Source organism: Tenrec ecaudatus, chromosome 1 (assembly GCF_050624435.1).
Source record: "Tenrec ecaudatus isolate mTenEca1 chromosome 1, mTenEca1.hap1, whole genome shotgun sequence".
In the NCBI taxonomy this organism is placed as follows: Eukaryota; Metazoa; Chordata; class Mammalia; order Afrosoricida; family Tenrecidae; genus Tenrec; species Tenrec ecaudatus.
The window spans coordinates 60,345,755-60,367,656 of NC_134530.1; the positions used below are offsets into that span (position 1 = coordinate 60,345,755).

Genomic DNA, 21,902 nt, shown 5'->3' on the forward strand with positions numbered 1-21,902 from the left:
AGCAGGAGGCTGAGGCTTGACACACACACACACATCCGCCCCCTGGCAAGGAAGTCACCCCAGGGACCAAGGGCAGGGGCAGGGGCAGGCCCTGCGCCACTCACCTGGAAGAGGCCGTGGTGGTGGACCACGCCGTCCTGCGTGTGGAGGAGGGACAGCAGAGAGTACTCGGTGTGAAGCAGCATCTTGCCTTGCCTCTCCTCTTGGCTCTCTAGTCCTTGGTCCCCCCGTTCCTCAAGGGTGAGGATCTTCCCGAGTGCCGGAAGGGAAACACAAGCACCACCCGAACAGCCTTACTTTACAGCGCACAGGGACTGCCCAGCAGCAGCCACCACGAGCTCGATTTCAAACCCGCACCCGCACCTGCTGGCAATGTGACTCATGCCCGGAGACACTTCTTTCTATCAGGGTGGTTCACGGTGCACTGTGGGAGCTACTCCATTTCCCAAGGATGGGGGTGGGGTAGGGAGGGGGCTGGGCTGGCAGGATGCGCCCCTGGGGGCCCCCTCACCTTCAGCTGGTAGAAGTCATCCGTGCCATCCTTCCTTGCCAAACACTGCACAATGCTGGGCACCGGTGAGTTGCCCAGGCGGGGACCTGTGGCACAGAGACCAGCTTATCTTTGAGAAGGCCTGTCTCCATCTACCAGAGCATTGTGTCACCATGTGGTCTGGGGGGCAGCCCCTCCCTTCAGGAGGGTACCAAGTTCACAGCTAGGGGCCAAACCAGCCCCAGCCTCAGCCCCCGCCCTATCTCCCTCTGGGCTGTTCTCAGTCTTGCTCCAGAAGTGAGGGGGTGGGGTGCATTTGCCTGAGATACACCGACTCCCACAGGGAGGGCATCTCTGGGGTACATCTGTGAAAACAGGAGAGCCCTCTGAGTCAGAAGCTCCAGGTGAGGAGCCAGGAAGCCAGGGCTCTTGGACATTCCCAGCGGCCCCTGCGACCCTCAGCCAGAGGTATGCAGCAGCCTCTGGGAGTGCTGGCTGCGGGATGGCTGCACTTCTGCAGATGCGCACCACTCCCTGCCCGGTGCTGGACCAAGACCTGCCACCTCACGGTGCTGCTGACCTGCTAGAAACCCACCCATCACTGTCATTAAATTTTTTTTAATAAGTCATTTTACTGGGGACTCTTACAACAATCCAGACATCAATTGTATCAAACACATTTGTACATGTTACCATCATCTTTTTCGATACATTTTCTTTCTTTTTTTCAAAACATTTTTTTTTCTACTTGAGCTCTTGGTATCTGCACCGCGCCCCTCATCATTGTTCCTAACATGGGACCCCAGCCCCTCTCTGTGGCCCACTCACGTACCTTCTTCAGCCCCTCAACACACAAAGCCTCTCCTGCCTCTGGGCCTTGAACTTACTCTTCCTTCAGTCGGAATGCCATTCCCTAGGCTGGCTCCTCTCCCTGCGTGGCAGCTCCAACGTCTCTTCCTCAGGGAGTCGCCCTGGTCTATGCTACCTGTGGGCTCTCCCCCCCTGCCCCCGACTGTCCCCTCACTCCCTTCTCTCCCTCCGCTGGGCACCGCCTCACCTCTTGTTCATGCAGTTGCTTTCCCACAGAGGCCTGGTGCACAGCAGGCATGTGCAAGTAACGGAATGGACGGAGCTGTAACTGTCCTGGCCCCCAAAGCTGCCCAAGTGAAACTCACACCCTGTCTCTGGTCGCCCAGGCCCTGACATGCTTGTCTGGAGGCCCTGCTGCTGTGTGGGGAAATCCATCGCTGCGGCGTTTCTGCTCAGAAGGGAAGGGGCGTTCTAAAACATGCTTTGTGAAATGAGTCACTTTCCCAGAATGCAATTAAGGACCCCAGTGTGCCTGGGTGAGTAGATTTGGGGGTCAAGGGCAGCTGTGTGCCTCCCATGGGCACAGGGGTCTCCCTCCTGCGGGGGCACACACTGGCCTCTCTGGGGAAGAGAGAGAGAGTCAGCGCTAAGACTGGTGGGATAATGACGAAAATCCCAGATCTTGGTTCAGTGTGACGGAAGGCACAGCCCAGCTCCATCACAAGTCGCACAGGAAGGAGCCGGGCCTGGACTACCACCCGCCATCGGCGCAGCCCCTCTCTGGGCGGGCAGTGCCCTGACAGAGGACAGAGGCTTACCGAGGATGAAGGGCCCGGCTCGCTTCGCGTGATTTCCAGAGATGCCACTTCCCAGCGCCTTCACCTTGGCTGATGTCTCCCCAGCTCCTCTGTCCGATGCTCTCCGCTTCATTCTTGGCTCTGCGCAGACAGACAGACAGGGCCCTTTTCAGTGAGCAAGCTACGGAGTGTCCCTATGCTAACCAGCACCCGCTGTGCATGCCTCTGGCTCAGGAATGCTGGGGATGCCACAGGGCAGTGCCGGTTTCTGCCACTATGCTCCCCTTGCTGGAGGAGCTCCTCAGCTCCCACGGGCAGACAACCAGTGCTCCTGACTTGAGATTCATCAGGGGCTCAGGGCGCGCACACTTCCGGGCGGCCTGCGCTGGTCACAGCGGAGGGTGCGTGTCACAACGCAGGCAGAGGAAGCCTTGCTGTGTAGGTGCCGCAGCCAAACCGGAGCCTGAGGAGACGGGCACTCCCCAAGTGAGGCTTCCCTCTGCCTGCGCCCCACTTCACCTCTAGAGAGCCAGGACACTCGTGCTCACGACATCGGAGGCCCAGTCCCGAGGCTCCTCCCAGGCTCTCCGTGCTGTCTAGCCTCCCTCTGGTGGGGGACTGCCCACGGGTGTCCTCTTCCGGACGTATCCTGGTGAACAGCGGGCACTCGGGCCAGCTAAAGGGCAGCACTAGAGTCTGGTCAGCCTGACAGGCCCTTTCCTTCAGGTGTCAGGATGAAAGGCAGACGCATGAGCCAGATCCTGGAAGGCAGGGACCACTTGACTTGGATTAAGAACAGAGAAATAAAAATGGAAACATGAAGTTTCTCCTCCTCCCAGCTCCCCAAAGTCCACCCGGGGCACGTGGAGTCCAGGGGCCAGGGCACGGAGCCTTCCTTGAGGAGGTGCTGCCGGAGGTCGTTCCACACACAGGGCGGACAGAACACGCAGAGAGGGGCAGGGGCCGGATCTGGCGGACCCAACAGCCACAGGGAGGGAGGGGTCATCACCCTTGAGCCACTGAACCCCAAACTTCTAACTCCGCCTCATAAGAGAGTCACTGGTGTCCCCAGCAGAGACACAGACAAAGAAGCCAGCGTCTATCATCTGTGCACCAAGGAGGCCCTGGCTGGTGCCAACAGCTGTGTGCGGCCATGGGTTGGGAAGCTGCCCTGAAGGCTGACTGGGGGCCAAGAAGCACAACACCTGACCCCCCAGGTGGAATTCCCGGGAAGCTCCTGGCCTGTCGGTGTGGACGCGCACACAAGGCTCTGGTTATGACACAACTGCGCCCACGCCAGTATGCCTTCCGTCCGCTCCCTTCTTTTCCTAACTGGAATGTGTCATGAGGGTGCATCTAGTGGCACGTGAAGCATGTAGCAATGAAGCTGTAACACACACACACACACACACACACACACACACACACACAGAGCCACTGTTACTGTCCCAGGGTGACGGTACTCTGCAGCCAACTTACCAAACAGATCAGCATCTGCCACCCCCCAACCCCCTGCAGACAGCCAGGTCTGTCCTTGTCATGCTTTAACCTGCATCCACACACGTTTTAGGACTAGCGACCCACACACATCTTGGCACACGTGTCTGGCTCCCAGGCGTGGAAAGCCAGGTCAGGTGGAGTGCTGTTTTCAGCGGTGTTAGGCACACACAGCCAGGTTGCCTCGGGAGGCCATGCCAACTCCTGCCCCACCGATCACCGTGAGGGCCTGCCTGCTCCAGGACCACGTCCGTGTTCTTCAAAACTGCCGGCGGTGCGTGCTGTTGCTCTCAGAGACTGCCCTGTGCTTCTGGCAAGCGTTTAGACGCATGCTGGGTTCCTGTCTCAGCGTTTACACCGTCCATTCAGTGACGCGTTGCATTTTTCACAATGAGTCAACAGAACACTAATGCACCCTGTTCCGCTTGCAGGACTCTAGTTGCCCTGCTCCCGTCTTCTCAGCCCCGCGTCGGCCACTGCCGGCCTCCTGGCACCACACGCACATCATAGAACCTGTCCCCGGGCGGCGTGAGTGCTGTCTGTCCCTACCAGGTGGTCCCAGGGGACCATTTCGGTTCAGAGTAGAAGGGAGGGCCCAGCGTGTCTGTGTAGCCTCTGGCCTCAACTAGTCAGCCCTGTCTGAAGTTTTATGAATTTAAGCTCTATGCTCCATTTTTCTCCCTTCCTCTCAGGGATTATAAAACCTTACTGCCATTCAATCAATGCCCACTCAGAGTGACTCTATAGGACAGGACAGAGTTTCTGAGACAGAGTGGCTGGTGGTTTTGAACTGCGGACCTTGCGGATTGCAGCCCAGCACACAACCACGATGCCGCCAGTGCTCCTCAGGGTCAGGGACTCTGCATTACGGTTTCCATGTGCTTCATTCAGAACAGCCAGCACGTGTCACCGCTGGCCGCTGCGGGGTGGGTTCCGACGCATGGTGATCTCCCTCGTGTGCGTGGAGTTGGGGTGCAGACCGCCGGGCCTGTCTTGAAGGGGCAGCCTTTCAGCTGGTTGTTGGGTGCTTTGCAGAGAATTCTTTCATTACTCATGAGGTTGGACTTGGTGTGCATCTCCTCCCAGGAGCCCTAGGGCCCTCTCCCCCAGTTCCCAGGGGAGGGCCGGGAGGCGCTGTCACATCTGTGTGGAGAGACGCTGCTGCCCCCCCCCACCCCACAGGCATGGTCTAGACGACAGTTTGCCAGAAGCAGCTGCAGCAGGCAGACAGTGAGTGGGAGCAGCCTGACCCCAACCGCCTTCCCCAGGATTCCACTCCAGCGATGGCATGAGAATGGCTCCGGGACACAGGGAGACACAAGGGTGGGAGCAGACAGGCGGGGGAGGAAAGAGATGCTGGCACGGGGAGAACCAGCGCGGCTGCTTCCCTTCCTGAGCAAGCGCCTCCTCACACCACCCGGAGCTGATGGCGCGAGGGAAGCCAGAAGAGGCCTGGAGAGGCTGCAGCAGGCTCGCCGGCAGGGGAGCAAAGGGGACAGACCCCTCCTCCCTGTCCTCTACTGACCCGAAACACCCATCTGATGCTGGGTTTGTTCCTGCAAACCCACGTGCTAACCCTCTGGAGGCTTCCGTGTGGGCGGCTGCACAGGAAGGAAGAAAGGGGACGCAGAAGCTCTGCCCGCCCTGGACTCGGAGGTTTCCAGCTGGACTGCAAGGCCCTGCCGCAGGGGCAACCACAGGCCTGTCTTTCCCAGGGCCAACTCCCCGACAACTCAACAGGCGCCACCTCAGAAGCTACGAACTCTTCCTCATGTTGAGCCCAGTCCCTCCAGAACCTGGGTCCAACGGGAGGCCCGGTGAGGCAGCCACGGCAGCAGAAGGCACTGAGCAAGAACCCAGCCTGGCAGCCCTTTCTGCAGGCTGTGCCTGCCAACACTGAAGGCACTGGCTCTGCCAAGCAGGGAAGCTGCTGGAGGGGACCGAGGAGGGACAGCCACCATGGCATGCCCAAGGTGGGCACCGCTCACTGTCCACCTGAGCCTCTGGCCATCTCACCCCACGGCTGCTGGGTCCTGGGAGCCCAGCCCTCCCTGTTGTGCACATACAAGGGTGGTGGGGCAGGGCAGGGCAGAGCATGGTGGGCACAGCAAGGGACTCAACGCCAAGCTCCCAAGGGAAGTGGCCATAACAAATCACACGGAGCTCAATAAACGCTGCCACTGTCCCCCTGCGCTCCACCCAAGGACTGTAAGCGCTGGCAGAGCAAGGAGGCATCTCTGCACAGGCATCTAGCTGTGCATGTGCACGTGCAAGCCCGCCACGTGGTCCCATGCACCCACCGAACACTCACACAAGCACTGGGCCAGAACAAGCCCCCAGACAAGCGTAGGAGGAGTGGTGGTGGGCTGGCCCGGATATGTAGATGGTTCTGAACTCAACTTTCCCGATCAAAAGATGTGTGACTTCGGGGTGGGGGTATGTGCTTTAAAGGACTATGCTATTCCGTTTCTAAAAGTCTCTGAAATTTGCTGTAAAGTAAGCTACCACCGTAACCACGCAGTCAGTTGTTCTCACCAACAGTGGGCGAAAGGGAGCCTGAGCCACCTGACAGGCTGGGCACACTTACTCACCGCGACCCGCAGACCTGTCCCTGTGGGTTCCTAACACGGTATGGAGTGGGAAGCCTCCCCTTTCTCCCAAGGAGCGGCAGGGGGGTTTGTAGTGCTCAAAGGACCTGGACATGCGCCACCAGGCCTCTGCAACTCCCTATCCCTGAGCAAAGTCTAACTCACCGCAACTGACGGAGATCTCACTTGTGCTGAGTGACAGGGTAAGTGTCGGGCGCAACCCACTGGCCACTGAGGGGAATGATGAAGCCATCTGCTCCTTCAGGTTCCACAGCCTTGGCATCCCGATACGGGGTGGCCAGGAGCCCTATCAACCGGAGGGCACTGGGCCTTTCAGTGTGCTGCAGGAGCGAGGGGAGATGCGCAGCTCGGGTCAGCCACGTGGTGGCGTCTTCAGCAGGCTTTCTGGTCCTCGGATGAAGGGGGTGGGGTGCTCTCTGCACAAGATCTCATTGCTGGCCAGTCGATGGTGACTTCTAGCGACCCTTAAAGGACAGGCCACAACGACCCCTGTGGGTTTCCGAGACGGTTCCTCTCTAAAGCCCCGTCTCTCTCCCTCAGAGCGGCTGGTGGTTTTAAACTGCAGACTTCTCAGCCTGGAGCCCAACCATAAATATGTAGGACTGGGGCTTTATCGGAAGGCCTGTATAATTGGGGCTGGACAAAAGGACTGGGGCCCATGGCCTACCATGGATCTGCCTGGCTCTTGCTGGGATGGTGATCTTCCAACGGCACCCAAGGGAGAAAGCTTACTACCTAGTGCACCTGACCAGGCCCAGGTGACCCCGTTCAAGCCAGCCATACAGCGTGACTCCCAGTTCCCCGAGTGTGCCATCAACAGCCCTGCCACGCCCACTTGTCCTCGGTGATCCCCGAAGCATCACCCCTGCAGCAAGTCCTCGGGAGCCTGCTGCCAGTGCTGGCTGCTCCTCTCCCGCACCTCTGTCCCCTCCCACTGGGCCGCCCCTGCTAGTTAGCTCACCGACAGGAATGACCCGAACTCATCTCTTCTTCCCAGCACCCTGCCCAGGGCCTGGCAAACTGCTGAACGAGGAGAGTGTACGGAGCAGTCTGCCACACTCCTGGAAGGCCTTGATGTCACCTGGGTCAGGGGACACTTCTAGACACAAGGTGAGCAGTACAGCGATGGCGAAATGAAGAGCTACAGGCTCTAGTTCACAGGCAGATTGCTCCACTGGAGACCGAGGGAAGGTGCCAGGGGTCAGGCCTGCAGGTTCGCCAGCCCAGGGTCGGAGACGTGTGTGTGTGTGTGACAGACACGCACAGAGAAAGAGAGAGACGTAGATAACTGGAGCGGCACTGTGATTGGGAGCAGAGTTTGCCCAGGAAAACTCTAGTCAGAAATCTATCTAGCAGGTGGTCCCTGAGCTTGGGCAGTGCCTGTGGCTGGAAAGCAAGCCCCCAGTGAGAGGTTAAACCGCCACCACATGCCTGCAACTTGTGCCAAGGCCCTCACCGTGAGGAGGGGCAGCCCTCTGCATCCAGCAAACCGCGCGCGCGCGTCTGCAGCAGTGTGGGAGCTGCCCCGCCCCCTCGCACGGGGCCCTCCTGCTGGTCAGAAAAATCCCCACCACTCTCACTTCCCCAGAAATGAGAACTCCCGACCCAGGGTGCATAGAGCTGTGTCAGTCAGCCTGCCATGAAAAGGCGAGGCCAGAGGTGAGTCACGTGAGCGGCGGCTCCTGGGGCCCCCCTTCCACGCCCGAGCGCCCCACATGGGGCGAATTTTAGACTCCAAGCTCGGAAAGGCTCAAGGTCCTCACTCAGCACCACCCTAACTGCTCCGTGTGTTCCAGTCTACCAAGCACTTTTGGAGGCACGATCGTAAGTCCCCCCAAACCACACTTTCCAGCGAGAGGCTCGCGGAATGCTCGTGCCCTGCCTGAAGGCCCTCGCCGGTTTGAGCTGCCATGGGGGACAGTGGTCTTTACTGACTACTACCCTTCGACTTGCCACATGGCTTCCTCTCCCACCCGATGGCTGCCCCCGCTCCAGGAATGGCAGCCGCAGAGGGAGCGCACCGCCATGTTCCCACAGGATTTAACAGCCAGCGCCACCAGCCTCCTGCACACCTGCTATCCAGTCACAGAGCCAGCCCAGCGCATCAAGTGTCTCGCAGCACCGGGCAGTCAGTTTGGAGGGCAGGATGGGTGCTGGGGGCGGGTTTCCTGCGTCGACTCCCTTGTCCTGTGACCGTGAACTGCTCCCATCCTGAGGGCCTCAGCTTCCTCACCGATGGGTGAACCTGGAACGCCCATGGGACCCTGTGGCTGGCGGTGCCACTGGGTCTCTGCAGGGTGGTGGGTAGTCCCTGCGGGCCATCTCCCCGAGGCTCAGCCTCTCCAGGCACAAAGTGCTTGAAATAGTTTTGTTCTAAAGAACCCATACCACATGACATGTGCGAGCCGACACTTTTCATGCAGTGACCCCAGTCGCAGACCCTCAACGCAGGTGCCTGTGCTGCTCCCCCGGGGTCCTGGGACTCTCTCGTGCATTCTCCTGCGTGCCGGGATGAAGTGAAGATGCTCCTTCCGTGCTGGCACCCTGGTTGCAGGGCCCCGGTGGGAAGGGGGCACTGTGGCCAGTTCTCATCGCCTCTGGCTGCCTGGCTGGAGTGGGGGGAGTGACAGCCACCCCAGAAGCAGGCATGGAGACCCGCTCGGTAGTGGCTAAGCTGGGAAGCCTATGGAAGTGATTTGCTTTGGTGCTCAGGAGGTGGGGTTGGGTGGAGAGGAGGCCCAGTAATCCCCGGCTGCACAGGCCGCCCCGATGACCCATTCATGCCTGTGCTGTCATTGTCACTGGCCCCAAACCGAGCAATGACTTCACTCACTCTTTAAAGACAGGGGATGAACAGCTATGACTTGCTAAGGATACACCATTGCCCTCTCAAAACGCCACTCCCCAGGCTTGGGGTACTGAGTGGGCCCAGGGGGGCCCCGCCCCCAGAAGGCAGCTGCTGGGGCCTGTGGGAGAGTACCTGCAGCAGCCAGAGAGGAAATGACTCAGCCCAGTGGGAAGTGGGCAGGGCGGTCAGAGGGAGGGCCCGGAGTCCAGCCTGCTTCCCCCTCAGCACATCCGTACCAGTCCCAGCCTCCCCAGGAAGACATGCTGAGCACAGCAGTCCTGGGGGCAGAACGAGGGGACATGCTGCTCACAGAGCAGCATAGTTGGGGACAGGGGGCAGGGCAGGCAGGATCCTGGTCGTTTCCCCCAGGAGGGGAAGGGAGGCCCAGGGATTACTGATCAGCTCCACACGAGATGGCCTGTCCAGGCCCCTCTGTCCAGGAAGGCTGCGGGCAGAGCTGGTGGGGCTCAGGGGTCCTGAGCCAGATGGTATACCCCAGAGGGATCCTGGGAGGAGTGGCAGGGCCCTGAGCCAGGAGGCCCTCACTGCCACTGCCACTGTGGATCCAGGGCAGCCTCTTGGCCCTGGCACGGTCCTCCCTCCCCCCCACCCCCCACAGGACCTCCGGAAGCAGCAGTGCGACAACAAGGACTCTGTCACCATGTGTGGATGTCAGAGGAGGGGCACACCGCACAGCTTGCTCACAGGTGTGCCAGCCTGGGAGCAGCCTCTCAGGGAAGGGACCAGGCACACTGGCTTAGGGGTCACTGATGGTGGCCCTGCGGCTCTGCAGACCCAGTCACCCATAGCAGCCACCTCCTCCTGGCTCCCTCGGGTGAGGAGAGAAGACTCCACTGGGAGGGTGCAGGCAGGAGCACGTGGGTGGGGGCCCTTTGGGAGCTCAGCCTGTGAGCACGGCCGGCCAGGGCGTCCCCAAGAGCCTCAGGTCCCTGCCGCCCACCACAGGCAGAGTCAGGTGTGGAGAAAGCGGTGGAAGAATGGCTGGCGGGTGGAGTCTGGGAATCACCTGTCTGTCCACTGTGTGACCTGGCCCCGTTTCCTCTGGCCCGCCCCCTCCCTGCCCCCGAGGGGCCGTGCTGCTCCCACACAGGTCTGTCTGAGGGTCGCTGAAGGGGAGGCACCAGACAAAGGCCACGGTTCCCTCCTGCCAGCCCAGACGGGCGGCACCGTCCCCACACAGCAGTGCCTCTCCAGTCCTCCGCATGCTCTCGGACTGTGCCCATGCTGTCAAGCCCCGCGAGGAAGGCACACTGCATGCCCTCGAGGGGCCTGTCCAACAAGAAAGTAAAGTCCCCGCTCTGACAATGAACAATGCAGGCCGTTTTCAGAGGGTTGGGGCTCTGGCTGCTCAGGGTGGCGAGACGCACCTGGCGGGATCCCAGAGGCAGATGGCAGCCTCTGCTGGCAGAGCCCCTCAGCTGGCGGGGTGGGGTCCACCAGAGGGCCGCCCTTGCTCCGAGCCACCTAAGGGCCACTGAGGCAACTGTGAGGCCGGAGAACACCACCCCCCTCCTTGCGTCCCTCTGCTCCTGCACTGGTGAGAGCGCTGTCATGACGTGCTGGCTTCTTTCTGTGTGTTCCCTCAAGAGGGCGAACCCCCAGGCCCTGCAAGTCTGCAGAGAACACGTGTGAATCTGAATGCATAAGGTCAAAGAACACACACCTGCCTCAACCTGGCAATTCCAAAACCCTCACACAGTAAACAAAAATCAGGGTGCTAAAAGGTGATCCCTAGAGCACTGTGTGTAGGAGGAGAAAACACACACACACACACACACACACACACACACACACGAGCAATTTAAATGTCCACCAGGCAGGCTCTGGTGAACTCCATTAAGTTCCAACCACACAGTGGAATACTATACACCCAGTAAGACTAAGCCCACACTTGCAGATAGGTTCTGGGATATATGACAAAAATCAAGCTGAAGTCTTTGTATAATAGGATCCCGTTTGGGTTTTTTTTTTTTAAATTACACATACCTTTGAATATGCACAGAAAACTTCTGGGAGAAATATCTCCAGACAGCGGAATGAGAGGGCGTGCGTCATGGAAGAGAGGAGCAGTTTTATTTTATATTCTTCTCTCTCGTTTCACTCTTTTGTCATGGCCTACTAAAGCCATCACTTTTAAAAATCCAAGTTCTGAGCCCATGAGAATGGCTTGGAGCCTGTAATGGGACCTGAGAAGGATGGGTCTTAGAGAAGGGACAACTGAGCACACACGTGGAGACACACAGGCAGGCCTAGGTGCCCGAGGGTACACAGCTCTGAGCCGGAGTAGAGGTATCCTGCAGGAGGGCGGGGACGGAGAGGGCACAGCCCACGCTCCTGGTAAGCCTCAGCTTTCCCAGGTAACTTGTACACATGCCTTTAAGGCACTTCCTGCTCCTCAACTAGCATCTGTAAGACTGACGGGCCACCAAGCCATTCATGTGACAGACCTAGACAATGGCACCTGACGCTCTACTGAAGAACCCCACCCCCACCCCGTCTCGACTCTCGCTGCACGGTCCACGGACAGCAGTGCCTCCTGTCTAGTCCTCGGTACTCCCACGGACTTTGACCATGTGGTCAGGAGTGGCAAGTCCCTGGAAGAGGGCAGCATGCTTGGTCAAGTGGAGGGGCAGAGACACAGAGGAATACCATCAACCAGACGGACTGACATGGTGGCTGCCACAATGCGCTCAGCCCCAACAGCACAGGTGAGTCGGTGCAGGGCCGCCGGTGTCTCTGCTGCTGCACAGAGCTGGAGCCCACTGGCCGGCAACAGCTCTCATCCCTAACTCAGAAGGCAAGGCAGGGGTGACAAGGTCCATTGTACAGAGCAGGAAAGGGGAGTTGTGGACAGGAAGGTCACTCGGCAAGTGGCAGGTCTGGACTCTAAAGCCAGCTCTGACGCACCTAGGCCACTACCTGGTGGAGGACACGGTTGAAAGGCCCCTTCCTACTGCAGAAGGGAGAAGAACTTGTCCTCAGCCAGTGGAAGTCCTCATCCTCTGGGAAAGACGGGGTGAGCTCAGCTTTGCCAAGGTCCCTTCTTGCCCCGTGGCTCTCTATGAGTGTGTCCCCCGGGGCCGGAGGCTGGCCACGACGAGGGCGCGGGTGGAGCGGGCTCCAGAGTGCGGGCCGCCATTCCCAGATCTGCCCTACACAGCTGTGGGTTCCTCTACCCACGAAGCCTGGGTTCTCTCCTGTGTTCAGCAGAGATAGAGCACACGTCTGTCCGTTTGCTGCACTGTGGCGGTCTGCCTGGTGGTGTGATGTGGAAGCTATGGCACCAGGCAGGGTCATCCACAGTGGGCAGACTTCAGCAGAGTTTCTTGAGACGGAGCAGGAAGAAAAGCCCTAGCAGTCTGCTTCTGAGGACTGGCCAACAAAGACTCCATGATCACAATAGAATGCTATCCAGTGGCGGGCTGGACGGTAAGGTCTAGGCTGGAAGGCACTCAGGACACACAGTGGCTGCTGCCGTGGACAGGAGTGGACCAACCCAGGGTCAGGCCACGTAGCACTCGGCTGTGTGTGAGTCGGAGGCAACGTGGCATCCTGTAACAGCACGATGGGGATGACCCCACCTCTCCAGGTGGCAGTAGAGTGTCAATAACATATTTCCTTTCTTCTGTTTGGCCGATTTCCTGCCTGTTCCTTCTAGCAGGGGGTTGCAAGAGAACACACGTCCTAAAACCCACCCAAACGTGGGAATGCCCACAGCTGCACAGGCCCTGCAAAAAGGAGCAGGACCCCTGTTCTCTGGAGGTGGTTGATCTGAAAGCCTCATAGAATTTGGGATGGTGCCAGTCCCTAGGTCTCCCAAGGGGCTGAACCACGCTGCTTCTGCAAAGCACTGGCTGTCCCCTGGTCACACCTCACACCAGCTCTGCCCCAAGTCCACAGGCAAGTGACAGGCACATCAGTCTTGTTCTTACCAACACCTGTCCCTATGGCTGGACCCCAGGGTCCCTGGACATGATCGCTTGGGTCAAGTAGATGGCAGTCTGTAAAGAGACTCACTTCTAAGAACCGATCCTGGAGCTAAGCCGAGGTGGGAAGTCTCGGTGGGAAGAAAGGCACATCTGCCATGTTTGGAGAGCCAAAGGTGGAAAAGAACCAGGCGATCGTTGGTGGAGGCAGCTTCCTGAACACACCAGGTACACGACCCTGAGCAGTGCAGCTCCACAATGACCTAGCTGTGCGTGTCCCTGTGGACCTCTCTCTAAATCAAAGCACGCCTCCCGGGCCAGGATTGCTGAGCCTGGGCCGGCGTCCGGGGCTGCTGGGGACCACTTCCAAGGCCAGTTGCACCTGGGCAGTTAGAGGCAGAGGAGGAAGCAGCACTCCTGGGTCAGGTCGCTTTCTTTTACACCGTCTTCGCACCACATGCTCAGGCACAAGCCTGGTGAGCGCCTCTCAAATCCCATAGGGCTACTCGGAAGGCCTGCTCCTCCCAGTCTAATCAGGCGCAGAGTCCAGGGCAGGAGAGGGCAGGGAGATAAGGGGCACATTGGCAGCGCCCTCCCCTCGCCAGCCCAGAACTGACCCAGCACCCAGGAGTCATCCAATGTCAAGGACTCTTTCCAGAGGTCAAGAGCTGGGCCCCTGAGAGGACTGCGTCCTGCCCCGAGGACCACAGCAGCCTGCCTGTCCTCACTGAATCGGACAGAAGGCTGAAGGCGTCCTAGGAGATCTGCAGACTCAGCAGCTTGGGTTTCTGACCAGTTGAAGACATTCACGTCCCAGCTGAACAAGGACAGAGGAGAGGCAAAGAGGGAAGGGAAGCTGCCTTCTCCCACATGCTGACTCAGGCCAGAGCGGGAAGCCTGGCCCACTAAGGCTCTGCTGGCTTTGCAAGCAACCCTCTCCCGAGAGCGTGCCCAGCACTTTCAGGATGGGCCGGTTGCTGTCACTCACAGACCATTATCTTTACACTGGTCATCCCTATCTCTGCACTATCAGTCACTCTGTCGCCCAAACCAACAACCTCAGGGCCACCGCCACTGCTCCTTCTTCCAGAGTGCCTCCACCCTTCCTCTGCATTCCCCGGCCTCTACCCTGACCCACGTGCTCCCAGCGCTTGCTCTGAGGATGGCAACAGCCTCCTGCAGGGCTTGCGGGCATGTCCTCTCTCAGGTCCACCTTCCACCTGCACCCAGCGGGCTCGGGGTGGTGCTGGTGGTGTTTCCACTGTTCCATCACTAACAGAATAAAGAAGTCAACTGGTGTCCGAGTACCTGGTGCCCCACTGCCAGGGCCTCATGTACCCTGTGCTGCAGCGACTGGGGGAGCCTCCCTGTTCCACGTGTACCAGCAGGCATCTCAGAGCTGCCTAGGGGGCTCCACAGGCCACCAGAAACTCCACCCACCCTCTAAGGTCCAGCCCAAGCTCCCATCCTGGAGGAGAATCACTCTTGCCTCTAGGCGCCCCTCTGAGGCTGCGGGCTTCTGTGAGTGGCCCTCGGGATGCCAGGGTGAGTGGGCTAGCAGCCGGTCCATGCCCCACTGGCCACAGCCTTTCCTCTATCGGGAGTTCAGGCGTGTGTGTAAGCGGGGTTCCGTGTTCTGGGCAGCATACTCAGCCACGGTGCCCCGCCTCCTGGGGACACCCGCTGCCCCGGACTGCCAGCAGGGCCGCACGTGGAGGAGAGGCTCTAAGTGTGTTTTCTCCCATGTTTACTTCAAAATACAATGGTCTCTCAGCCGTTCATTTTAGAAAATGGATCTTTTAAAGAGCTCAGTTGGATCATCTGCGTGACTCCCAGTATGGGGCAACTCCTCACAGACTTCCTTCTCAGAAAGACCACAATCACACGCTGTGATCCTGTGCCTCCTCAGGACACTGCTGACAGCTCAGGGAGACACAGTGTGGGGCAATTAACTGCTTCAGCTAATTGCTGGAAGTTCTTTCCTGCTGCCTGTTCACAGTGGCTATCCTGAACCAGCTGTGTATTACGGGGCACTAAAAGCTCCATCGGCAGAAGATATCCTGCTGACCCCCCACAGCGGCCTCTTGGGAGACAACTCTTATTATCCCCATTTTACAGATGTGATAGCCAGGTGTGGGGAGAGGAAGTAACCCCTTCAGAGCTGGTGGGGCTGGGATTAGAATTCAGAGCCAAATTCGCTCCTAACCATTTAAAGACCTGCTGCCTTCCCCAGAGGTCACGTTAAAGGCAGAGCCCCACCCCACCCCTACCTGGCCTTCTGACATCACCAAGTGCCAGAGAAGTCAGACTCTCACCCCCAGCTGCTCCAGAGACCTGCAATCGCTGGAGGAGGGGTGCACAGCATGTGCACCAAGCTCTGTATGCCTGGCAGAGACGCCCCGCTTGTCACCTGGCATCGGTGCCGCCTTGGCAAAGTTCCAACACTAGAGATCAGCTTCCTCTCTCAGAGGATACACCGCCCCGCCTCCCTGCCTCCCCCTTCCCCCTCTGCTGGACCTTCCTAATACGTGGAACCAGGCACATCACTCCTTGGCTTAAAATCCCTACTAGTTCCTCAGTACCCTCCCAGAAAGCTCTAAACCAGTGGTTCTCAAGCTGTGGGTTGCGACCCCTTTGGGAGTTGAACGAACTTTTCACATGGGTCGCCCGATTCATAACAATAGCAAAAGGACAGTGATGAAGTAGCAACGAAAATACTGTCACGGTTCGGAGGTCACCACCACATGAGGAACTGTATGAAAGGGCAGCGGCATGGGGAAGGTGGAGAACCGCTGCTCTAAACGGTCCATTTGACATTCTCCTGCCCAACCCCTGCCCTGAGCGAGCCTCCCCGCGTGTGCCCTGCCCACTCATACCACCACATTGAACTATTTGAGGTTTCTGGAATAAACAACTGGCCCCTTCGTTCTCACCTGGGCACACCTTCCTATCCTTCCGCACGCTGCTGCAGTATCACCTCTTCTGTCCCTTCACCGGGCTGCGGCTGGCATTCTTGGTGCCACATTGACATCTGTTTATAAGCCAGTCTCCCTGAACTAGCCCACGAGCTCCTTGACGTTAAGAACACTAGCTAGCATCTTCTGCATTCTCTTTACGACGCAGTCCCAGTCTGGTCTGCTGTGTCCTCTATGCAGTAACTTTGTGCACCTTCCTAACATCTCTGCGCTGTCACTCCATTTGACCAGAGGAAGAACTGAAGCACAAGAGATGCCCAAGGTCACTGGGCTACACAGCTGTGGAATCAAACTCCGAAGTGGGCAAGTCTGGCCCAAAGCTGCCTTTTTGGGCCCAGGACACCATTTAGTGATTTGCCTCTCCAGGCATGGCCCCAGCTGTTGTCGTATGGAGAATGAATGAATGAACGAACGAACGCACGCTTCTTTTTAAGCCTCCATCACCAGGGCTCTGGCAGAACTGTTTACAAACAAGGATGCTTTGGGGAACTACAATTACATTTATCCAGCCTGGGAGTCCATCACAGCTCTTCCTTATCTCATGCAAAACGACTCCGCCAGCAGGGAAACACGGGGGGCCCCGCCCAGTGTGACTACCCTCTTCGCCAGGGCTCTCAGAACCAAGCAAAGCCAACCGGTTTCCTCCCAGGGCTCAAAACAGGGCAAAGTCTACCCTACCACCCACAACGGCTGTCATCTCTTCCTTCCGCCAACGAAAGGGCAGCAACCTCGGGCCGCGGCGGCGGCCAGGGAACGGAATGCCCCCTACCCATCGGCTGGAAGGTGAGGGCTAAGTGACGTGGGGCCAAGCGGGTCTGGCCCGGGCACAGCAGGTCACCCACTGACCTCCGAGGGCTGTCCCTCCTGGGCCAGGGAGGCGAACAACTCCGAGGAGGCAGCTCTCGCTCTCCCTGGAGATTCGGGCTAAGTTTCAAGTCCCTCTCCCCGGGTTCGGATGGGGAGGGTTGGAGAGGCAGGAGGGGTCTCCTGGGGAAAACCTGGCTGCGCTCAACGCCGGTTCCTTTCCCTACCAGCCGGCCGTGCCCACCTCCCGGGGCTGCGGCCAGAACGCAGGCTCCCCGCAGCCGCCCGGTGCCAGCGCGCAGCAGCAGCAGCAGCCCCCGCCCCCGCCCGTGCTGCCCCCGAAGGGCAGAGCCCCCATAAGGGGAGGGCACCTGCGCCGCGGCCATTTCTGCCCCACCTGGACGGCCCCGGGCTGTCAGCCCAGTCCCACGGCAGCGGAGGCCCGCCCCGCCAACCTCCGCCCGGCGACCACCCCGAGACCCCCGCCCTCACCTTCCCCCGGTGCTCAGCGCTGCTCGCCCATAGTCCTCAGCGCGGAGCCGGGGCTGCTCGGCGCTCCGTGCCGCGGGGCCGGGGCCCGGCCGGGGGCGTGGGAGCCGCTCACCGCCGCCTCCCAGCGCAGCCGCCCGAGCCGCCGCCGCCGCCGCCGCATCCCTCCATGGCTGCGGCGCCGCCACCTGACAACGGAAGTGACGCACCGCCACCCGCCTCGCGGCCCCAGCCGCAGCCCCGCCCCCCGGCCTGTGTCTGCAACCTCGCCGCCCCGATTGGGCGCCATCTTCACGTCGGGCGGAAGCTTTCCGGCGAGAGGCTAGCAGCAAGGTGGTGATTGGTTTACGCGTGGGGTCGGGCTTAAAATCTACAAAGCGATTGGAGATTGGGACCCCCTAAAGGGCGGGGCTTAACGCTCATTTAGGTCGGCGGCGAGGCGGGGACCGAGGCACCGACCCCGCCCTGACGCCGCCGGACCTCCTGTGCCCTACACTCGCCCTCCGGGGGTTGGAGAGGTCCGCAGCGGTGGGAACGTGGCCAGTTGTCATGAATTTATCTGAAGAAGAGCTCTTCCTTGATCCCCATTTCCTGGTTCCTGGAGTTTTGTGGGGAGAACGTTGCCGCTAGGCTCAATAAATGACCGGAATTCCGGTTGCAGCCCTCACAATTGCTTCCTTCCTAGGCCCCTCTCCTTTGTGGAAATCTAAGTTATCTTCCATCTGGAGCTCCCTGGAGTCTGGACTGGGCAGGTGTACAGTGAAAAGTCCCTATTAACGCTTCCAGCCATCTAACCGCGGTCCCTCCTGCTGCAGTTTCGGTCCCTTTCTCCTCCTCCAGCAACCACGCCCTCCATGAATCAGCTTCTTGCACCAGCCGACGAGCCCTTTAAAGGGATTGCATCAGGCTGGTGACTCACGGGGCCCTCGGAGAGCCTGGCTTCCCTCCCCTGGCATGCAGAAGCACTGAGAAGGGCTGGGGGGCAGCGGGACCCGCAGCCATAGCCCCACTCCTTTGTCTCCGAGGTGTGAGCCGTGCCTGTCAACTCCTGAGAGCGATCCACCTGTCCCCTGGGTCTGTGTGTGGGCAGAGGCGTGTGAGCCTGTGTGCACTGTGGGATTTTCCTAGGGCGTGTGGCCAGGCACTTACGTGTCAGTGCATTTTGTCATTGCCACATAGGGCGATGCCAGGACATGGGAGGTGGCGTGAGTGAGGGCTGTGGCCCCTGCCTTTGCCCATTGGGCTTCTCAATGCCCGGAGCCCACTGCGATGATCCGGCTGGCTGACAGTGGCAGACGCTGTGCGAAGCATGCTGGAGAACACTGGGATCCTGGGGGGGGGGGGGGGGAGGGCCGGGAGAGGGGGAATTAGGTGTCTGTTTATAGATGAGAAGAACTGGGGCTCAGAGAGGGAAAGGAACCTAGTCAAAGACCCACAGCTAATGGCGGGCTATCATCTGGTAGATTGCCCCCAACGCTGGGATGTGAATCCGTGCTGCACCGGCTCTTCACAGCACCCGGTGTTGCACACACTCATCTCCCTTGGAGAGCTTCATGCACGGAGGCGTCCGGACACAAAGAAACCAGGCCCCAGCCCACCAAACACCTCTCTGACAAAGGGAAAGCCTAGGGATTCCGGAAGCCCCCACTCTGAGTGGAATGGGTTTTGGGTTTTCCAGAGCTCTAATTATTAGCTAGATGACTCACTCCTCTCGGGGCTGACACCGCGCCCCTGCCCCCAGGAGACTCTCCACTGATTCAAAATATAGGATTTCTGACAAAAGAGAGGAGGGGCGGAGGTGACGAAGAGAAACGAAAGGCACCAGCTAGAGGAAATGAAAAGCTGTCATCAGGATCTGCTCTGTAATCCTTCGCTTAATGTGCAATAAAAAGTTTATTAATTAAAAGGAAGAGCTGTTGTCGGGAGACTGTGCATGCACGCGCGTGCATCCTTGCGCGCTGACAACCTCCCTCTGGCCCCGACTCTGGGACGACGCCCGCAGATGGTGCTGCCATAAGAAAGTGACGCCTGTCACCACAGCACAAGGTGGTCGCTCCACGAGACACGGGCAGACCTGCCTGTCACAAACGGAGAGGACAGGAGGAACCTTCCACCTGCAGGGGCGTCTTCCAGCTTCTGAACCCCAGCAGGCCTTGCTTACGGGCCGGCTTCTGGCTTCTCTGTGTGGTTTTGAGGGCCAGGCTCGAGTCCGGGGCTGGGTACGATCTTACTGTGCAATGGACGGAGGAGAGTACTCGGAGGCCCCGCGGTCCAGCGTAGTTGCTAAGGTCACAGTCGGATGGTGACTCCTCCATGGGTGGCCCTTTTCTGAGACACTGGGAACCTGTCCTGCCTTCTAGGGCCGGCCTCATGTGGGCTGCTGACCCTGGGAGCAGTGGGCGCCCTGCCATGCTCCCACCCACCGTGAATCCATAAAGCTGCACCACCCAGCACGTGTTCGCGGTGTTCCTTCTCACTTCACCTTTCTGCATCACTGGGCCGCAGCTACAGGAGTCTGAAGTGGCCTACCGCTGGACAGGACGGATGGGCTTGAGCTGTCCTGCGATGGGGATGCCTACTTGACTTGAGCTTACTTCTTGATATTATTTCATATATATATTCACATATATATGGAATAACTTCATATATATAAAGAACAGGGAGCCTACAGATGGAGAGAACTGAGAAATGGGGAAAGAAATGAGAGTTCAAATCCTCCCTCTGCTGCTCACTGGCTCTATGACCTTGAACAAATCACCTCATCTTTCAGAGCCTGTTTGCTCATCTGTAAAATGGAACTGTTGATATTTACCTCCAGGGCTGTGATGAACCAGTGACACAAGCCCGCAGCTCTAGGGTCATGAAGCATGGGAGGCCCCGCTCACGGGGCATAGATTCAGGAAGGTTTGTATTAGAGCTTAAATTCTGAGCACTGCTCCGCCAGAGCTGTGGTTCAGTGGGAGCCCCCAATCCTTGGAGTCTCCATTTAATTCTCTGACCGTTTCCCTCAGGCAGTGTGCGTGTTGAGATTTCCCCCACCCACCCCATAAGCAGGCACCCTCACCCCAGGTCCAGAGAGTGGTATCCACCCTCCCAAACTTGCCTCTGATGTGCCCTTCATGGAAATTGGGGTACAAAGTCACAAGGTCTTGAGCCAGATCCCCAAACCAAGGCTCTGAACGTATCTTGTAAGCATTTTTAAAAAATCTTGTAAACCTTTCGAATCCGAATCATTCTCTCCCGATTCTACAGTCCCACCTGCAACTGGAATAACTGATCTGCTGCTAGCCAGGATTCTGTGTCTCATGCTTTGTAATTCAGCCCCATGGCCATGAAGCCTGGGAAGACCATTATGGTCTCCTGCCGATGGGTCTTTGTCCTCCCCCATGAATAGGGTCTTTTCAGATCCTCATGTGGTGTTTCCCCATTGTGTGAGTCTCAGATTCAGTTAAGACTTTGTCTCCCATACAACTGACAGCCCATCCTTTCCTCCTTTTTGTTGATGACAGCCCAGAGCTGGAGCTTAGCAGGAGGGGGTGACCACTGCACCTGCTGCTGTCACTCCTGCCCCAAATGGTCTGAGAAGTCAGCTTCTCCTGGGTCCTGCTTCTCTGGGTCTTTCTAGACTCTTGACTGGAACTCAAGGGACCCCTCCAGCTGGAGATGACAGACTGGAAGCCACTGAGCTAGAATGTGCTCCCTCGAGTCCTACCACACTGTTCCGGCCTGAGAGCTAGAGGCGCTGGTCTCCTGTTAGTCCCCCAGGAAGCCTGAACACGGAGCTGCAGGCCCACTGAGAAGCTCCTGCATGGCACCGCACTGGCTAAAGCTCAGGCAGGGGTTATATGTGTGTGCTTGAAAAAAAGCCATGGGAATGAGGGGCACACAACCCAAACTCTTGAGGGGGACACAGCAGGTGGAAGACGCCTCTTTCTGCTTTGCTTGGGTCTCCCCCCGCCCTTCCCTGTGCAAGTGGCTACTGCTTCTGTGACTTCAGGAAAGACGACACACACAGTCATTTTTAGCTTCTGAATTTCAAGAGCCTAACTTCCGAGAGGACTGGAAGGAATTCCTATGCAGAGATAGGAATTGAAAAGCCTGATCTCTGGATCCGGGGGACTGAGGCCTGAAGGCAGCCCTGACCTCTGGCCCCAACTGGAGGCTGTCGGCTAGGGCCAGGACCAGAGAGGTAACAAAACCCTTTGTGCTGCACAGGGACACTCGGGGACTAACTAATCTAATGAACTAGTTGCCCTGGAGTCAACTCCAAACTGGAAAAGACCCCGTGTGTGTCAGAATATGAGGGAGCTTCAAAAAGTCCGTGGAAAACTGGAATGAAAAGACACTGGAATTTTCCCATGAACTTTGTGAAGCCCCTCAGAAAACAATTTCATAGAAATGACAAGATTGCTACCACACAGGCTTGGGCTTCTAGCCCCATGACCCCCTCTTCCTTAAGGACCCGATGACTCAAAGAAGTTCAGACTGATTTCTTGCCATTGGCAGAGGGGTCAGGGACGAGGGGTCAGGATACTCCCAACTTCCTGATCCCAGGAAACAGCAATGAGACTAACAGTCTCCTACGAGGGGTCTGAAGAGTGGGGCCACTTTCCCCTTACCCAGCTGAAGTACTCTC

General features: G+C 58.5%; 2 protein-coding genes across 4 annotated transcripts in view; one reads left to right on the plus strand and one right to left on the minus strand.

Annotated features, from left to right (window-relative positions):
• STK40 (serine/threonine kinase 40) overlaps positions 1–17,467 on the minus strand; it is a 31,943-nt gene extending 14,476 nt beyond the window's left edge. Inside the window, exons 1-4 of one of the 3 annotated variants that reach the window (XM_075553979.1) lie at positions 17,270–17,467; positions 2,119–2,238; positions 512–597; positions 105–248 (exon numbers count right to left, since the gene is read on the minus strand). In XM_075553979.1, the coding sequence (XP_075410094.1) occupies positions 105–248; positions 512–597; positions 2,119–2,230 (342 nt within the window). In that variant the 5' untranslated portion in view covers positions 2,231–2,238; positions 17,270–17,467. The remainder of the gene's footprint in view (positions 1–104; positions 249–511; positions 598–2,118; positions 2,239–17,269) is intronic. The other 2 variants (XM_075553965.1, XM_075553973.1) reach the window with 2 other exon arrangements.
• LOC142452765 (uncharacterized) lies at positions 16,197–18,460 on the plus strand. The gene is made up of 2 exons (XM_075553985.1): positions 16,197–16,756; positions 17,008–18,460. The coding sequence occupies exons 1-2, from the start codon at positions 16,732–16,734 to the stop codon at positions 17,604–17,606; spliced, it is 624 nt and encodes a 207-aa protein (XP_075410100.1). The 5' UTR covers positions 16,197–16,731; the 3' UTR covers positions 17,607–18,460.
• The last annotated feature ends 3,442 nt before the right edge of the window (positions 18,461–21,902 follow it).

Coding starts and splice junctions, on each gene's coding strand:
- LOC142452765 (XM_075553985.1), top strand. CDS start 16,732: ATGCCCCCTACCCATCGGCTGGAAG. Junction 16,757..17,007: donor CCCTACCCATCGGCTGGAAG/GTGAGGGCTAAG, acceptor TTTCCCTACCAG/CCGGCCGTGCCCACCTCCCG.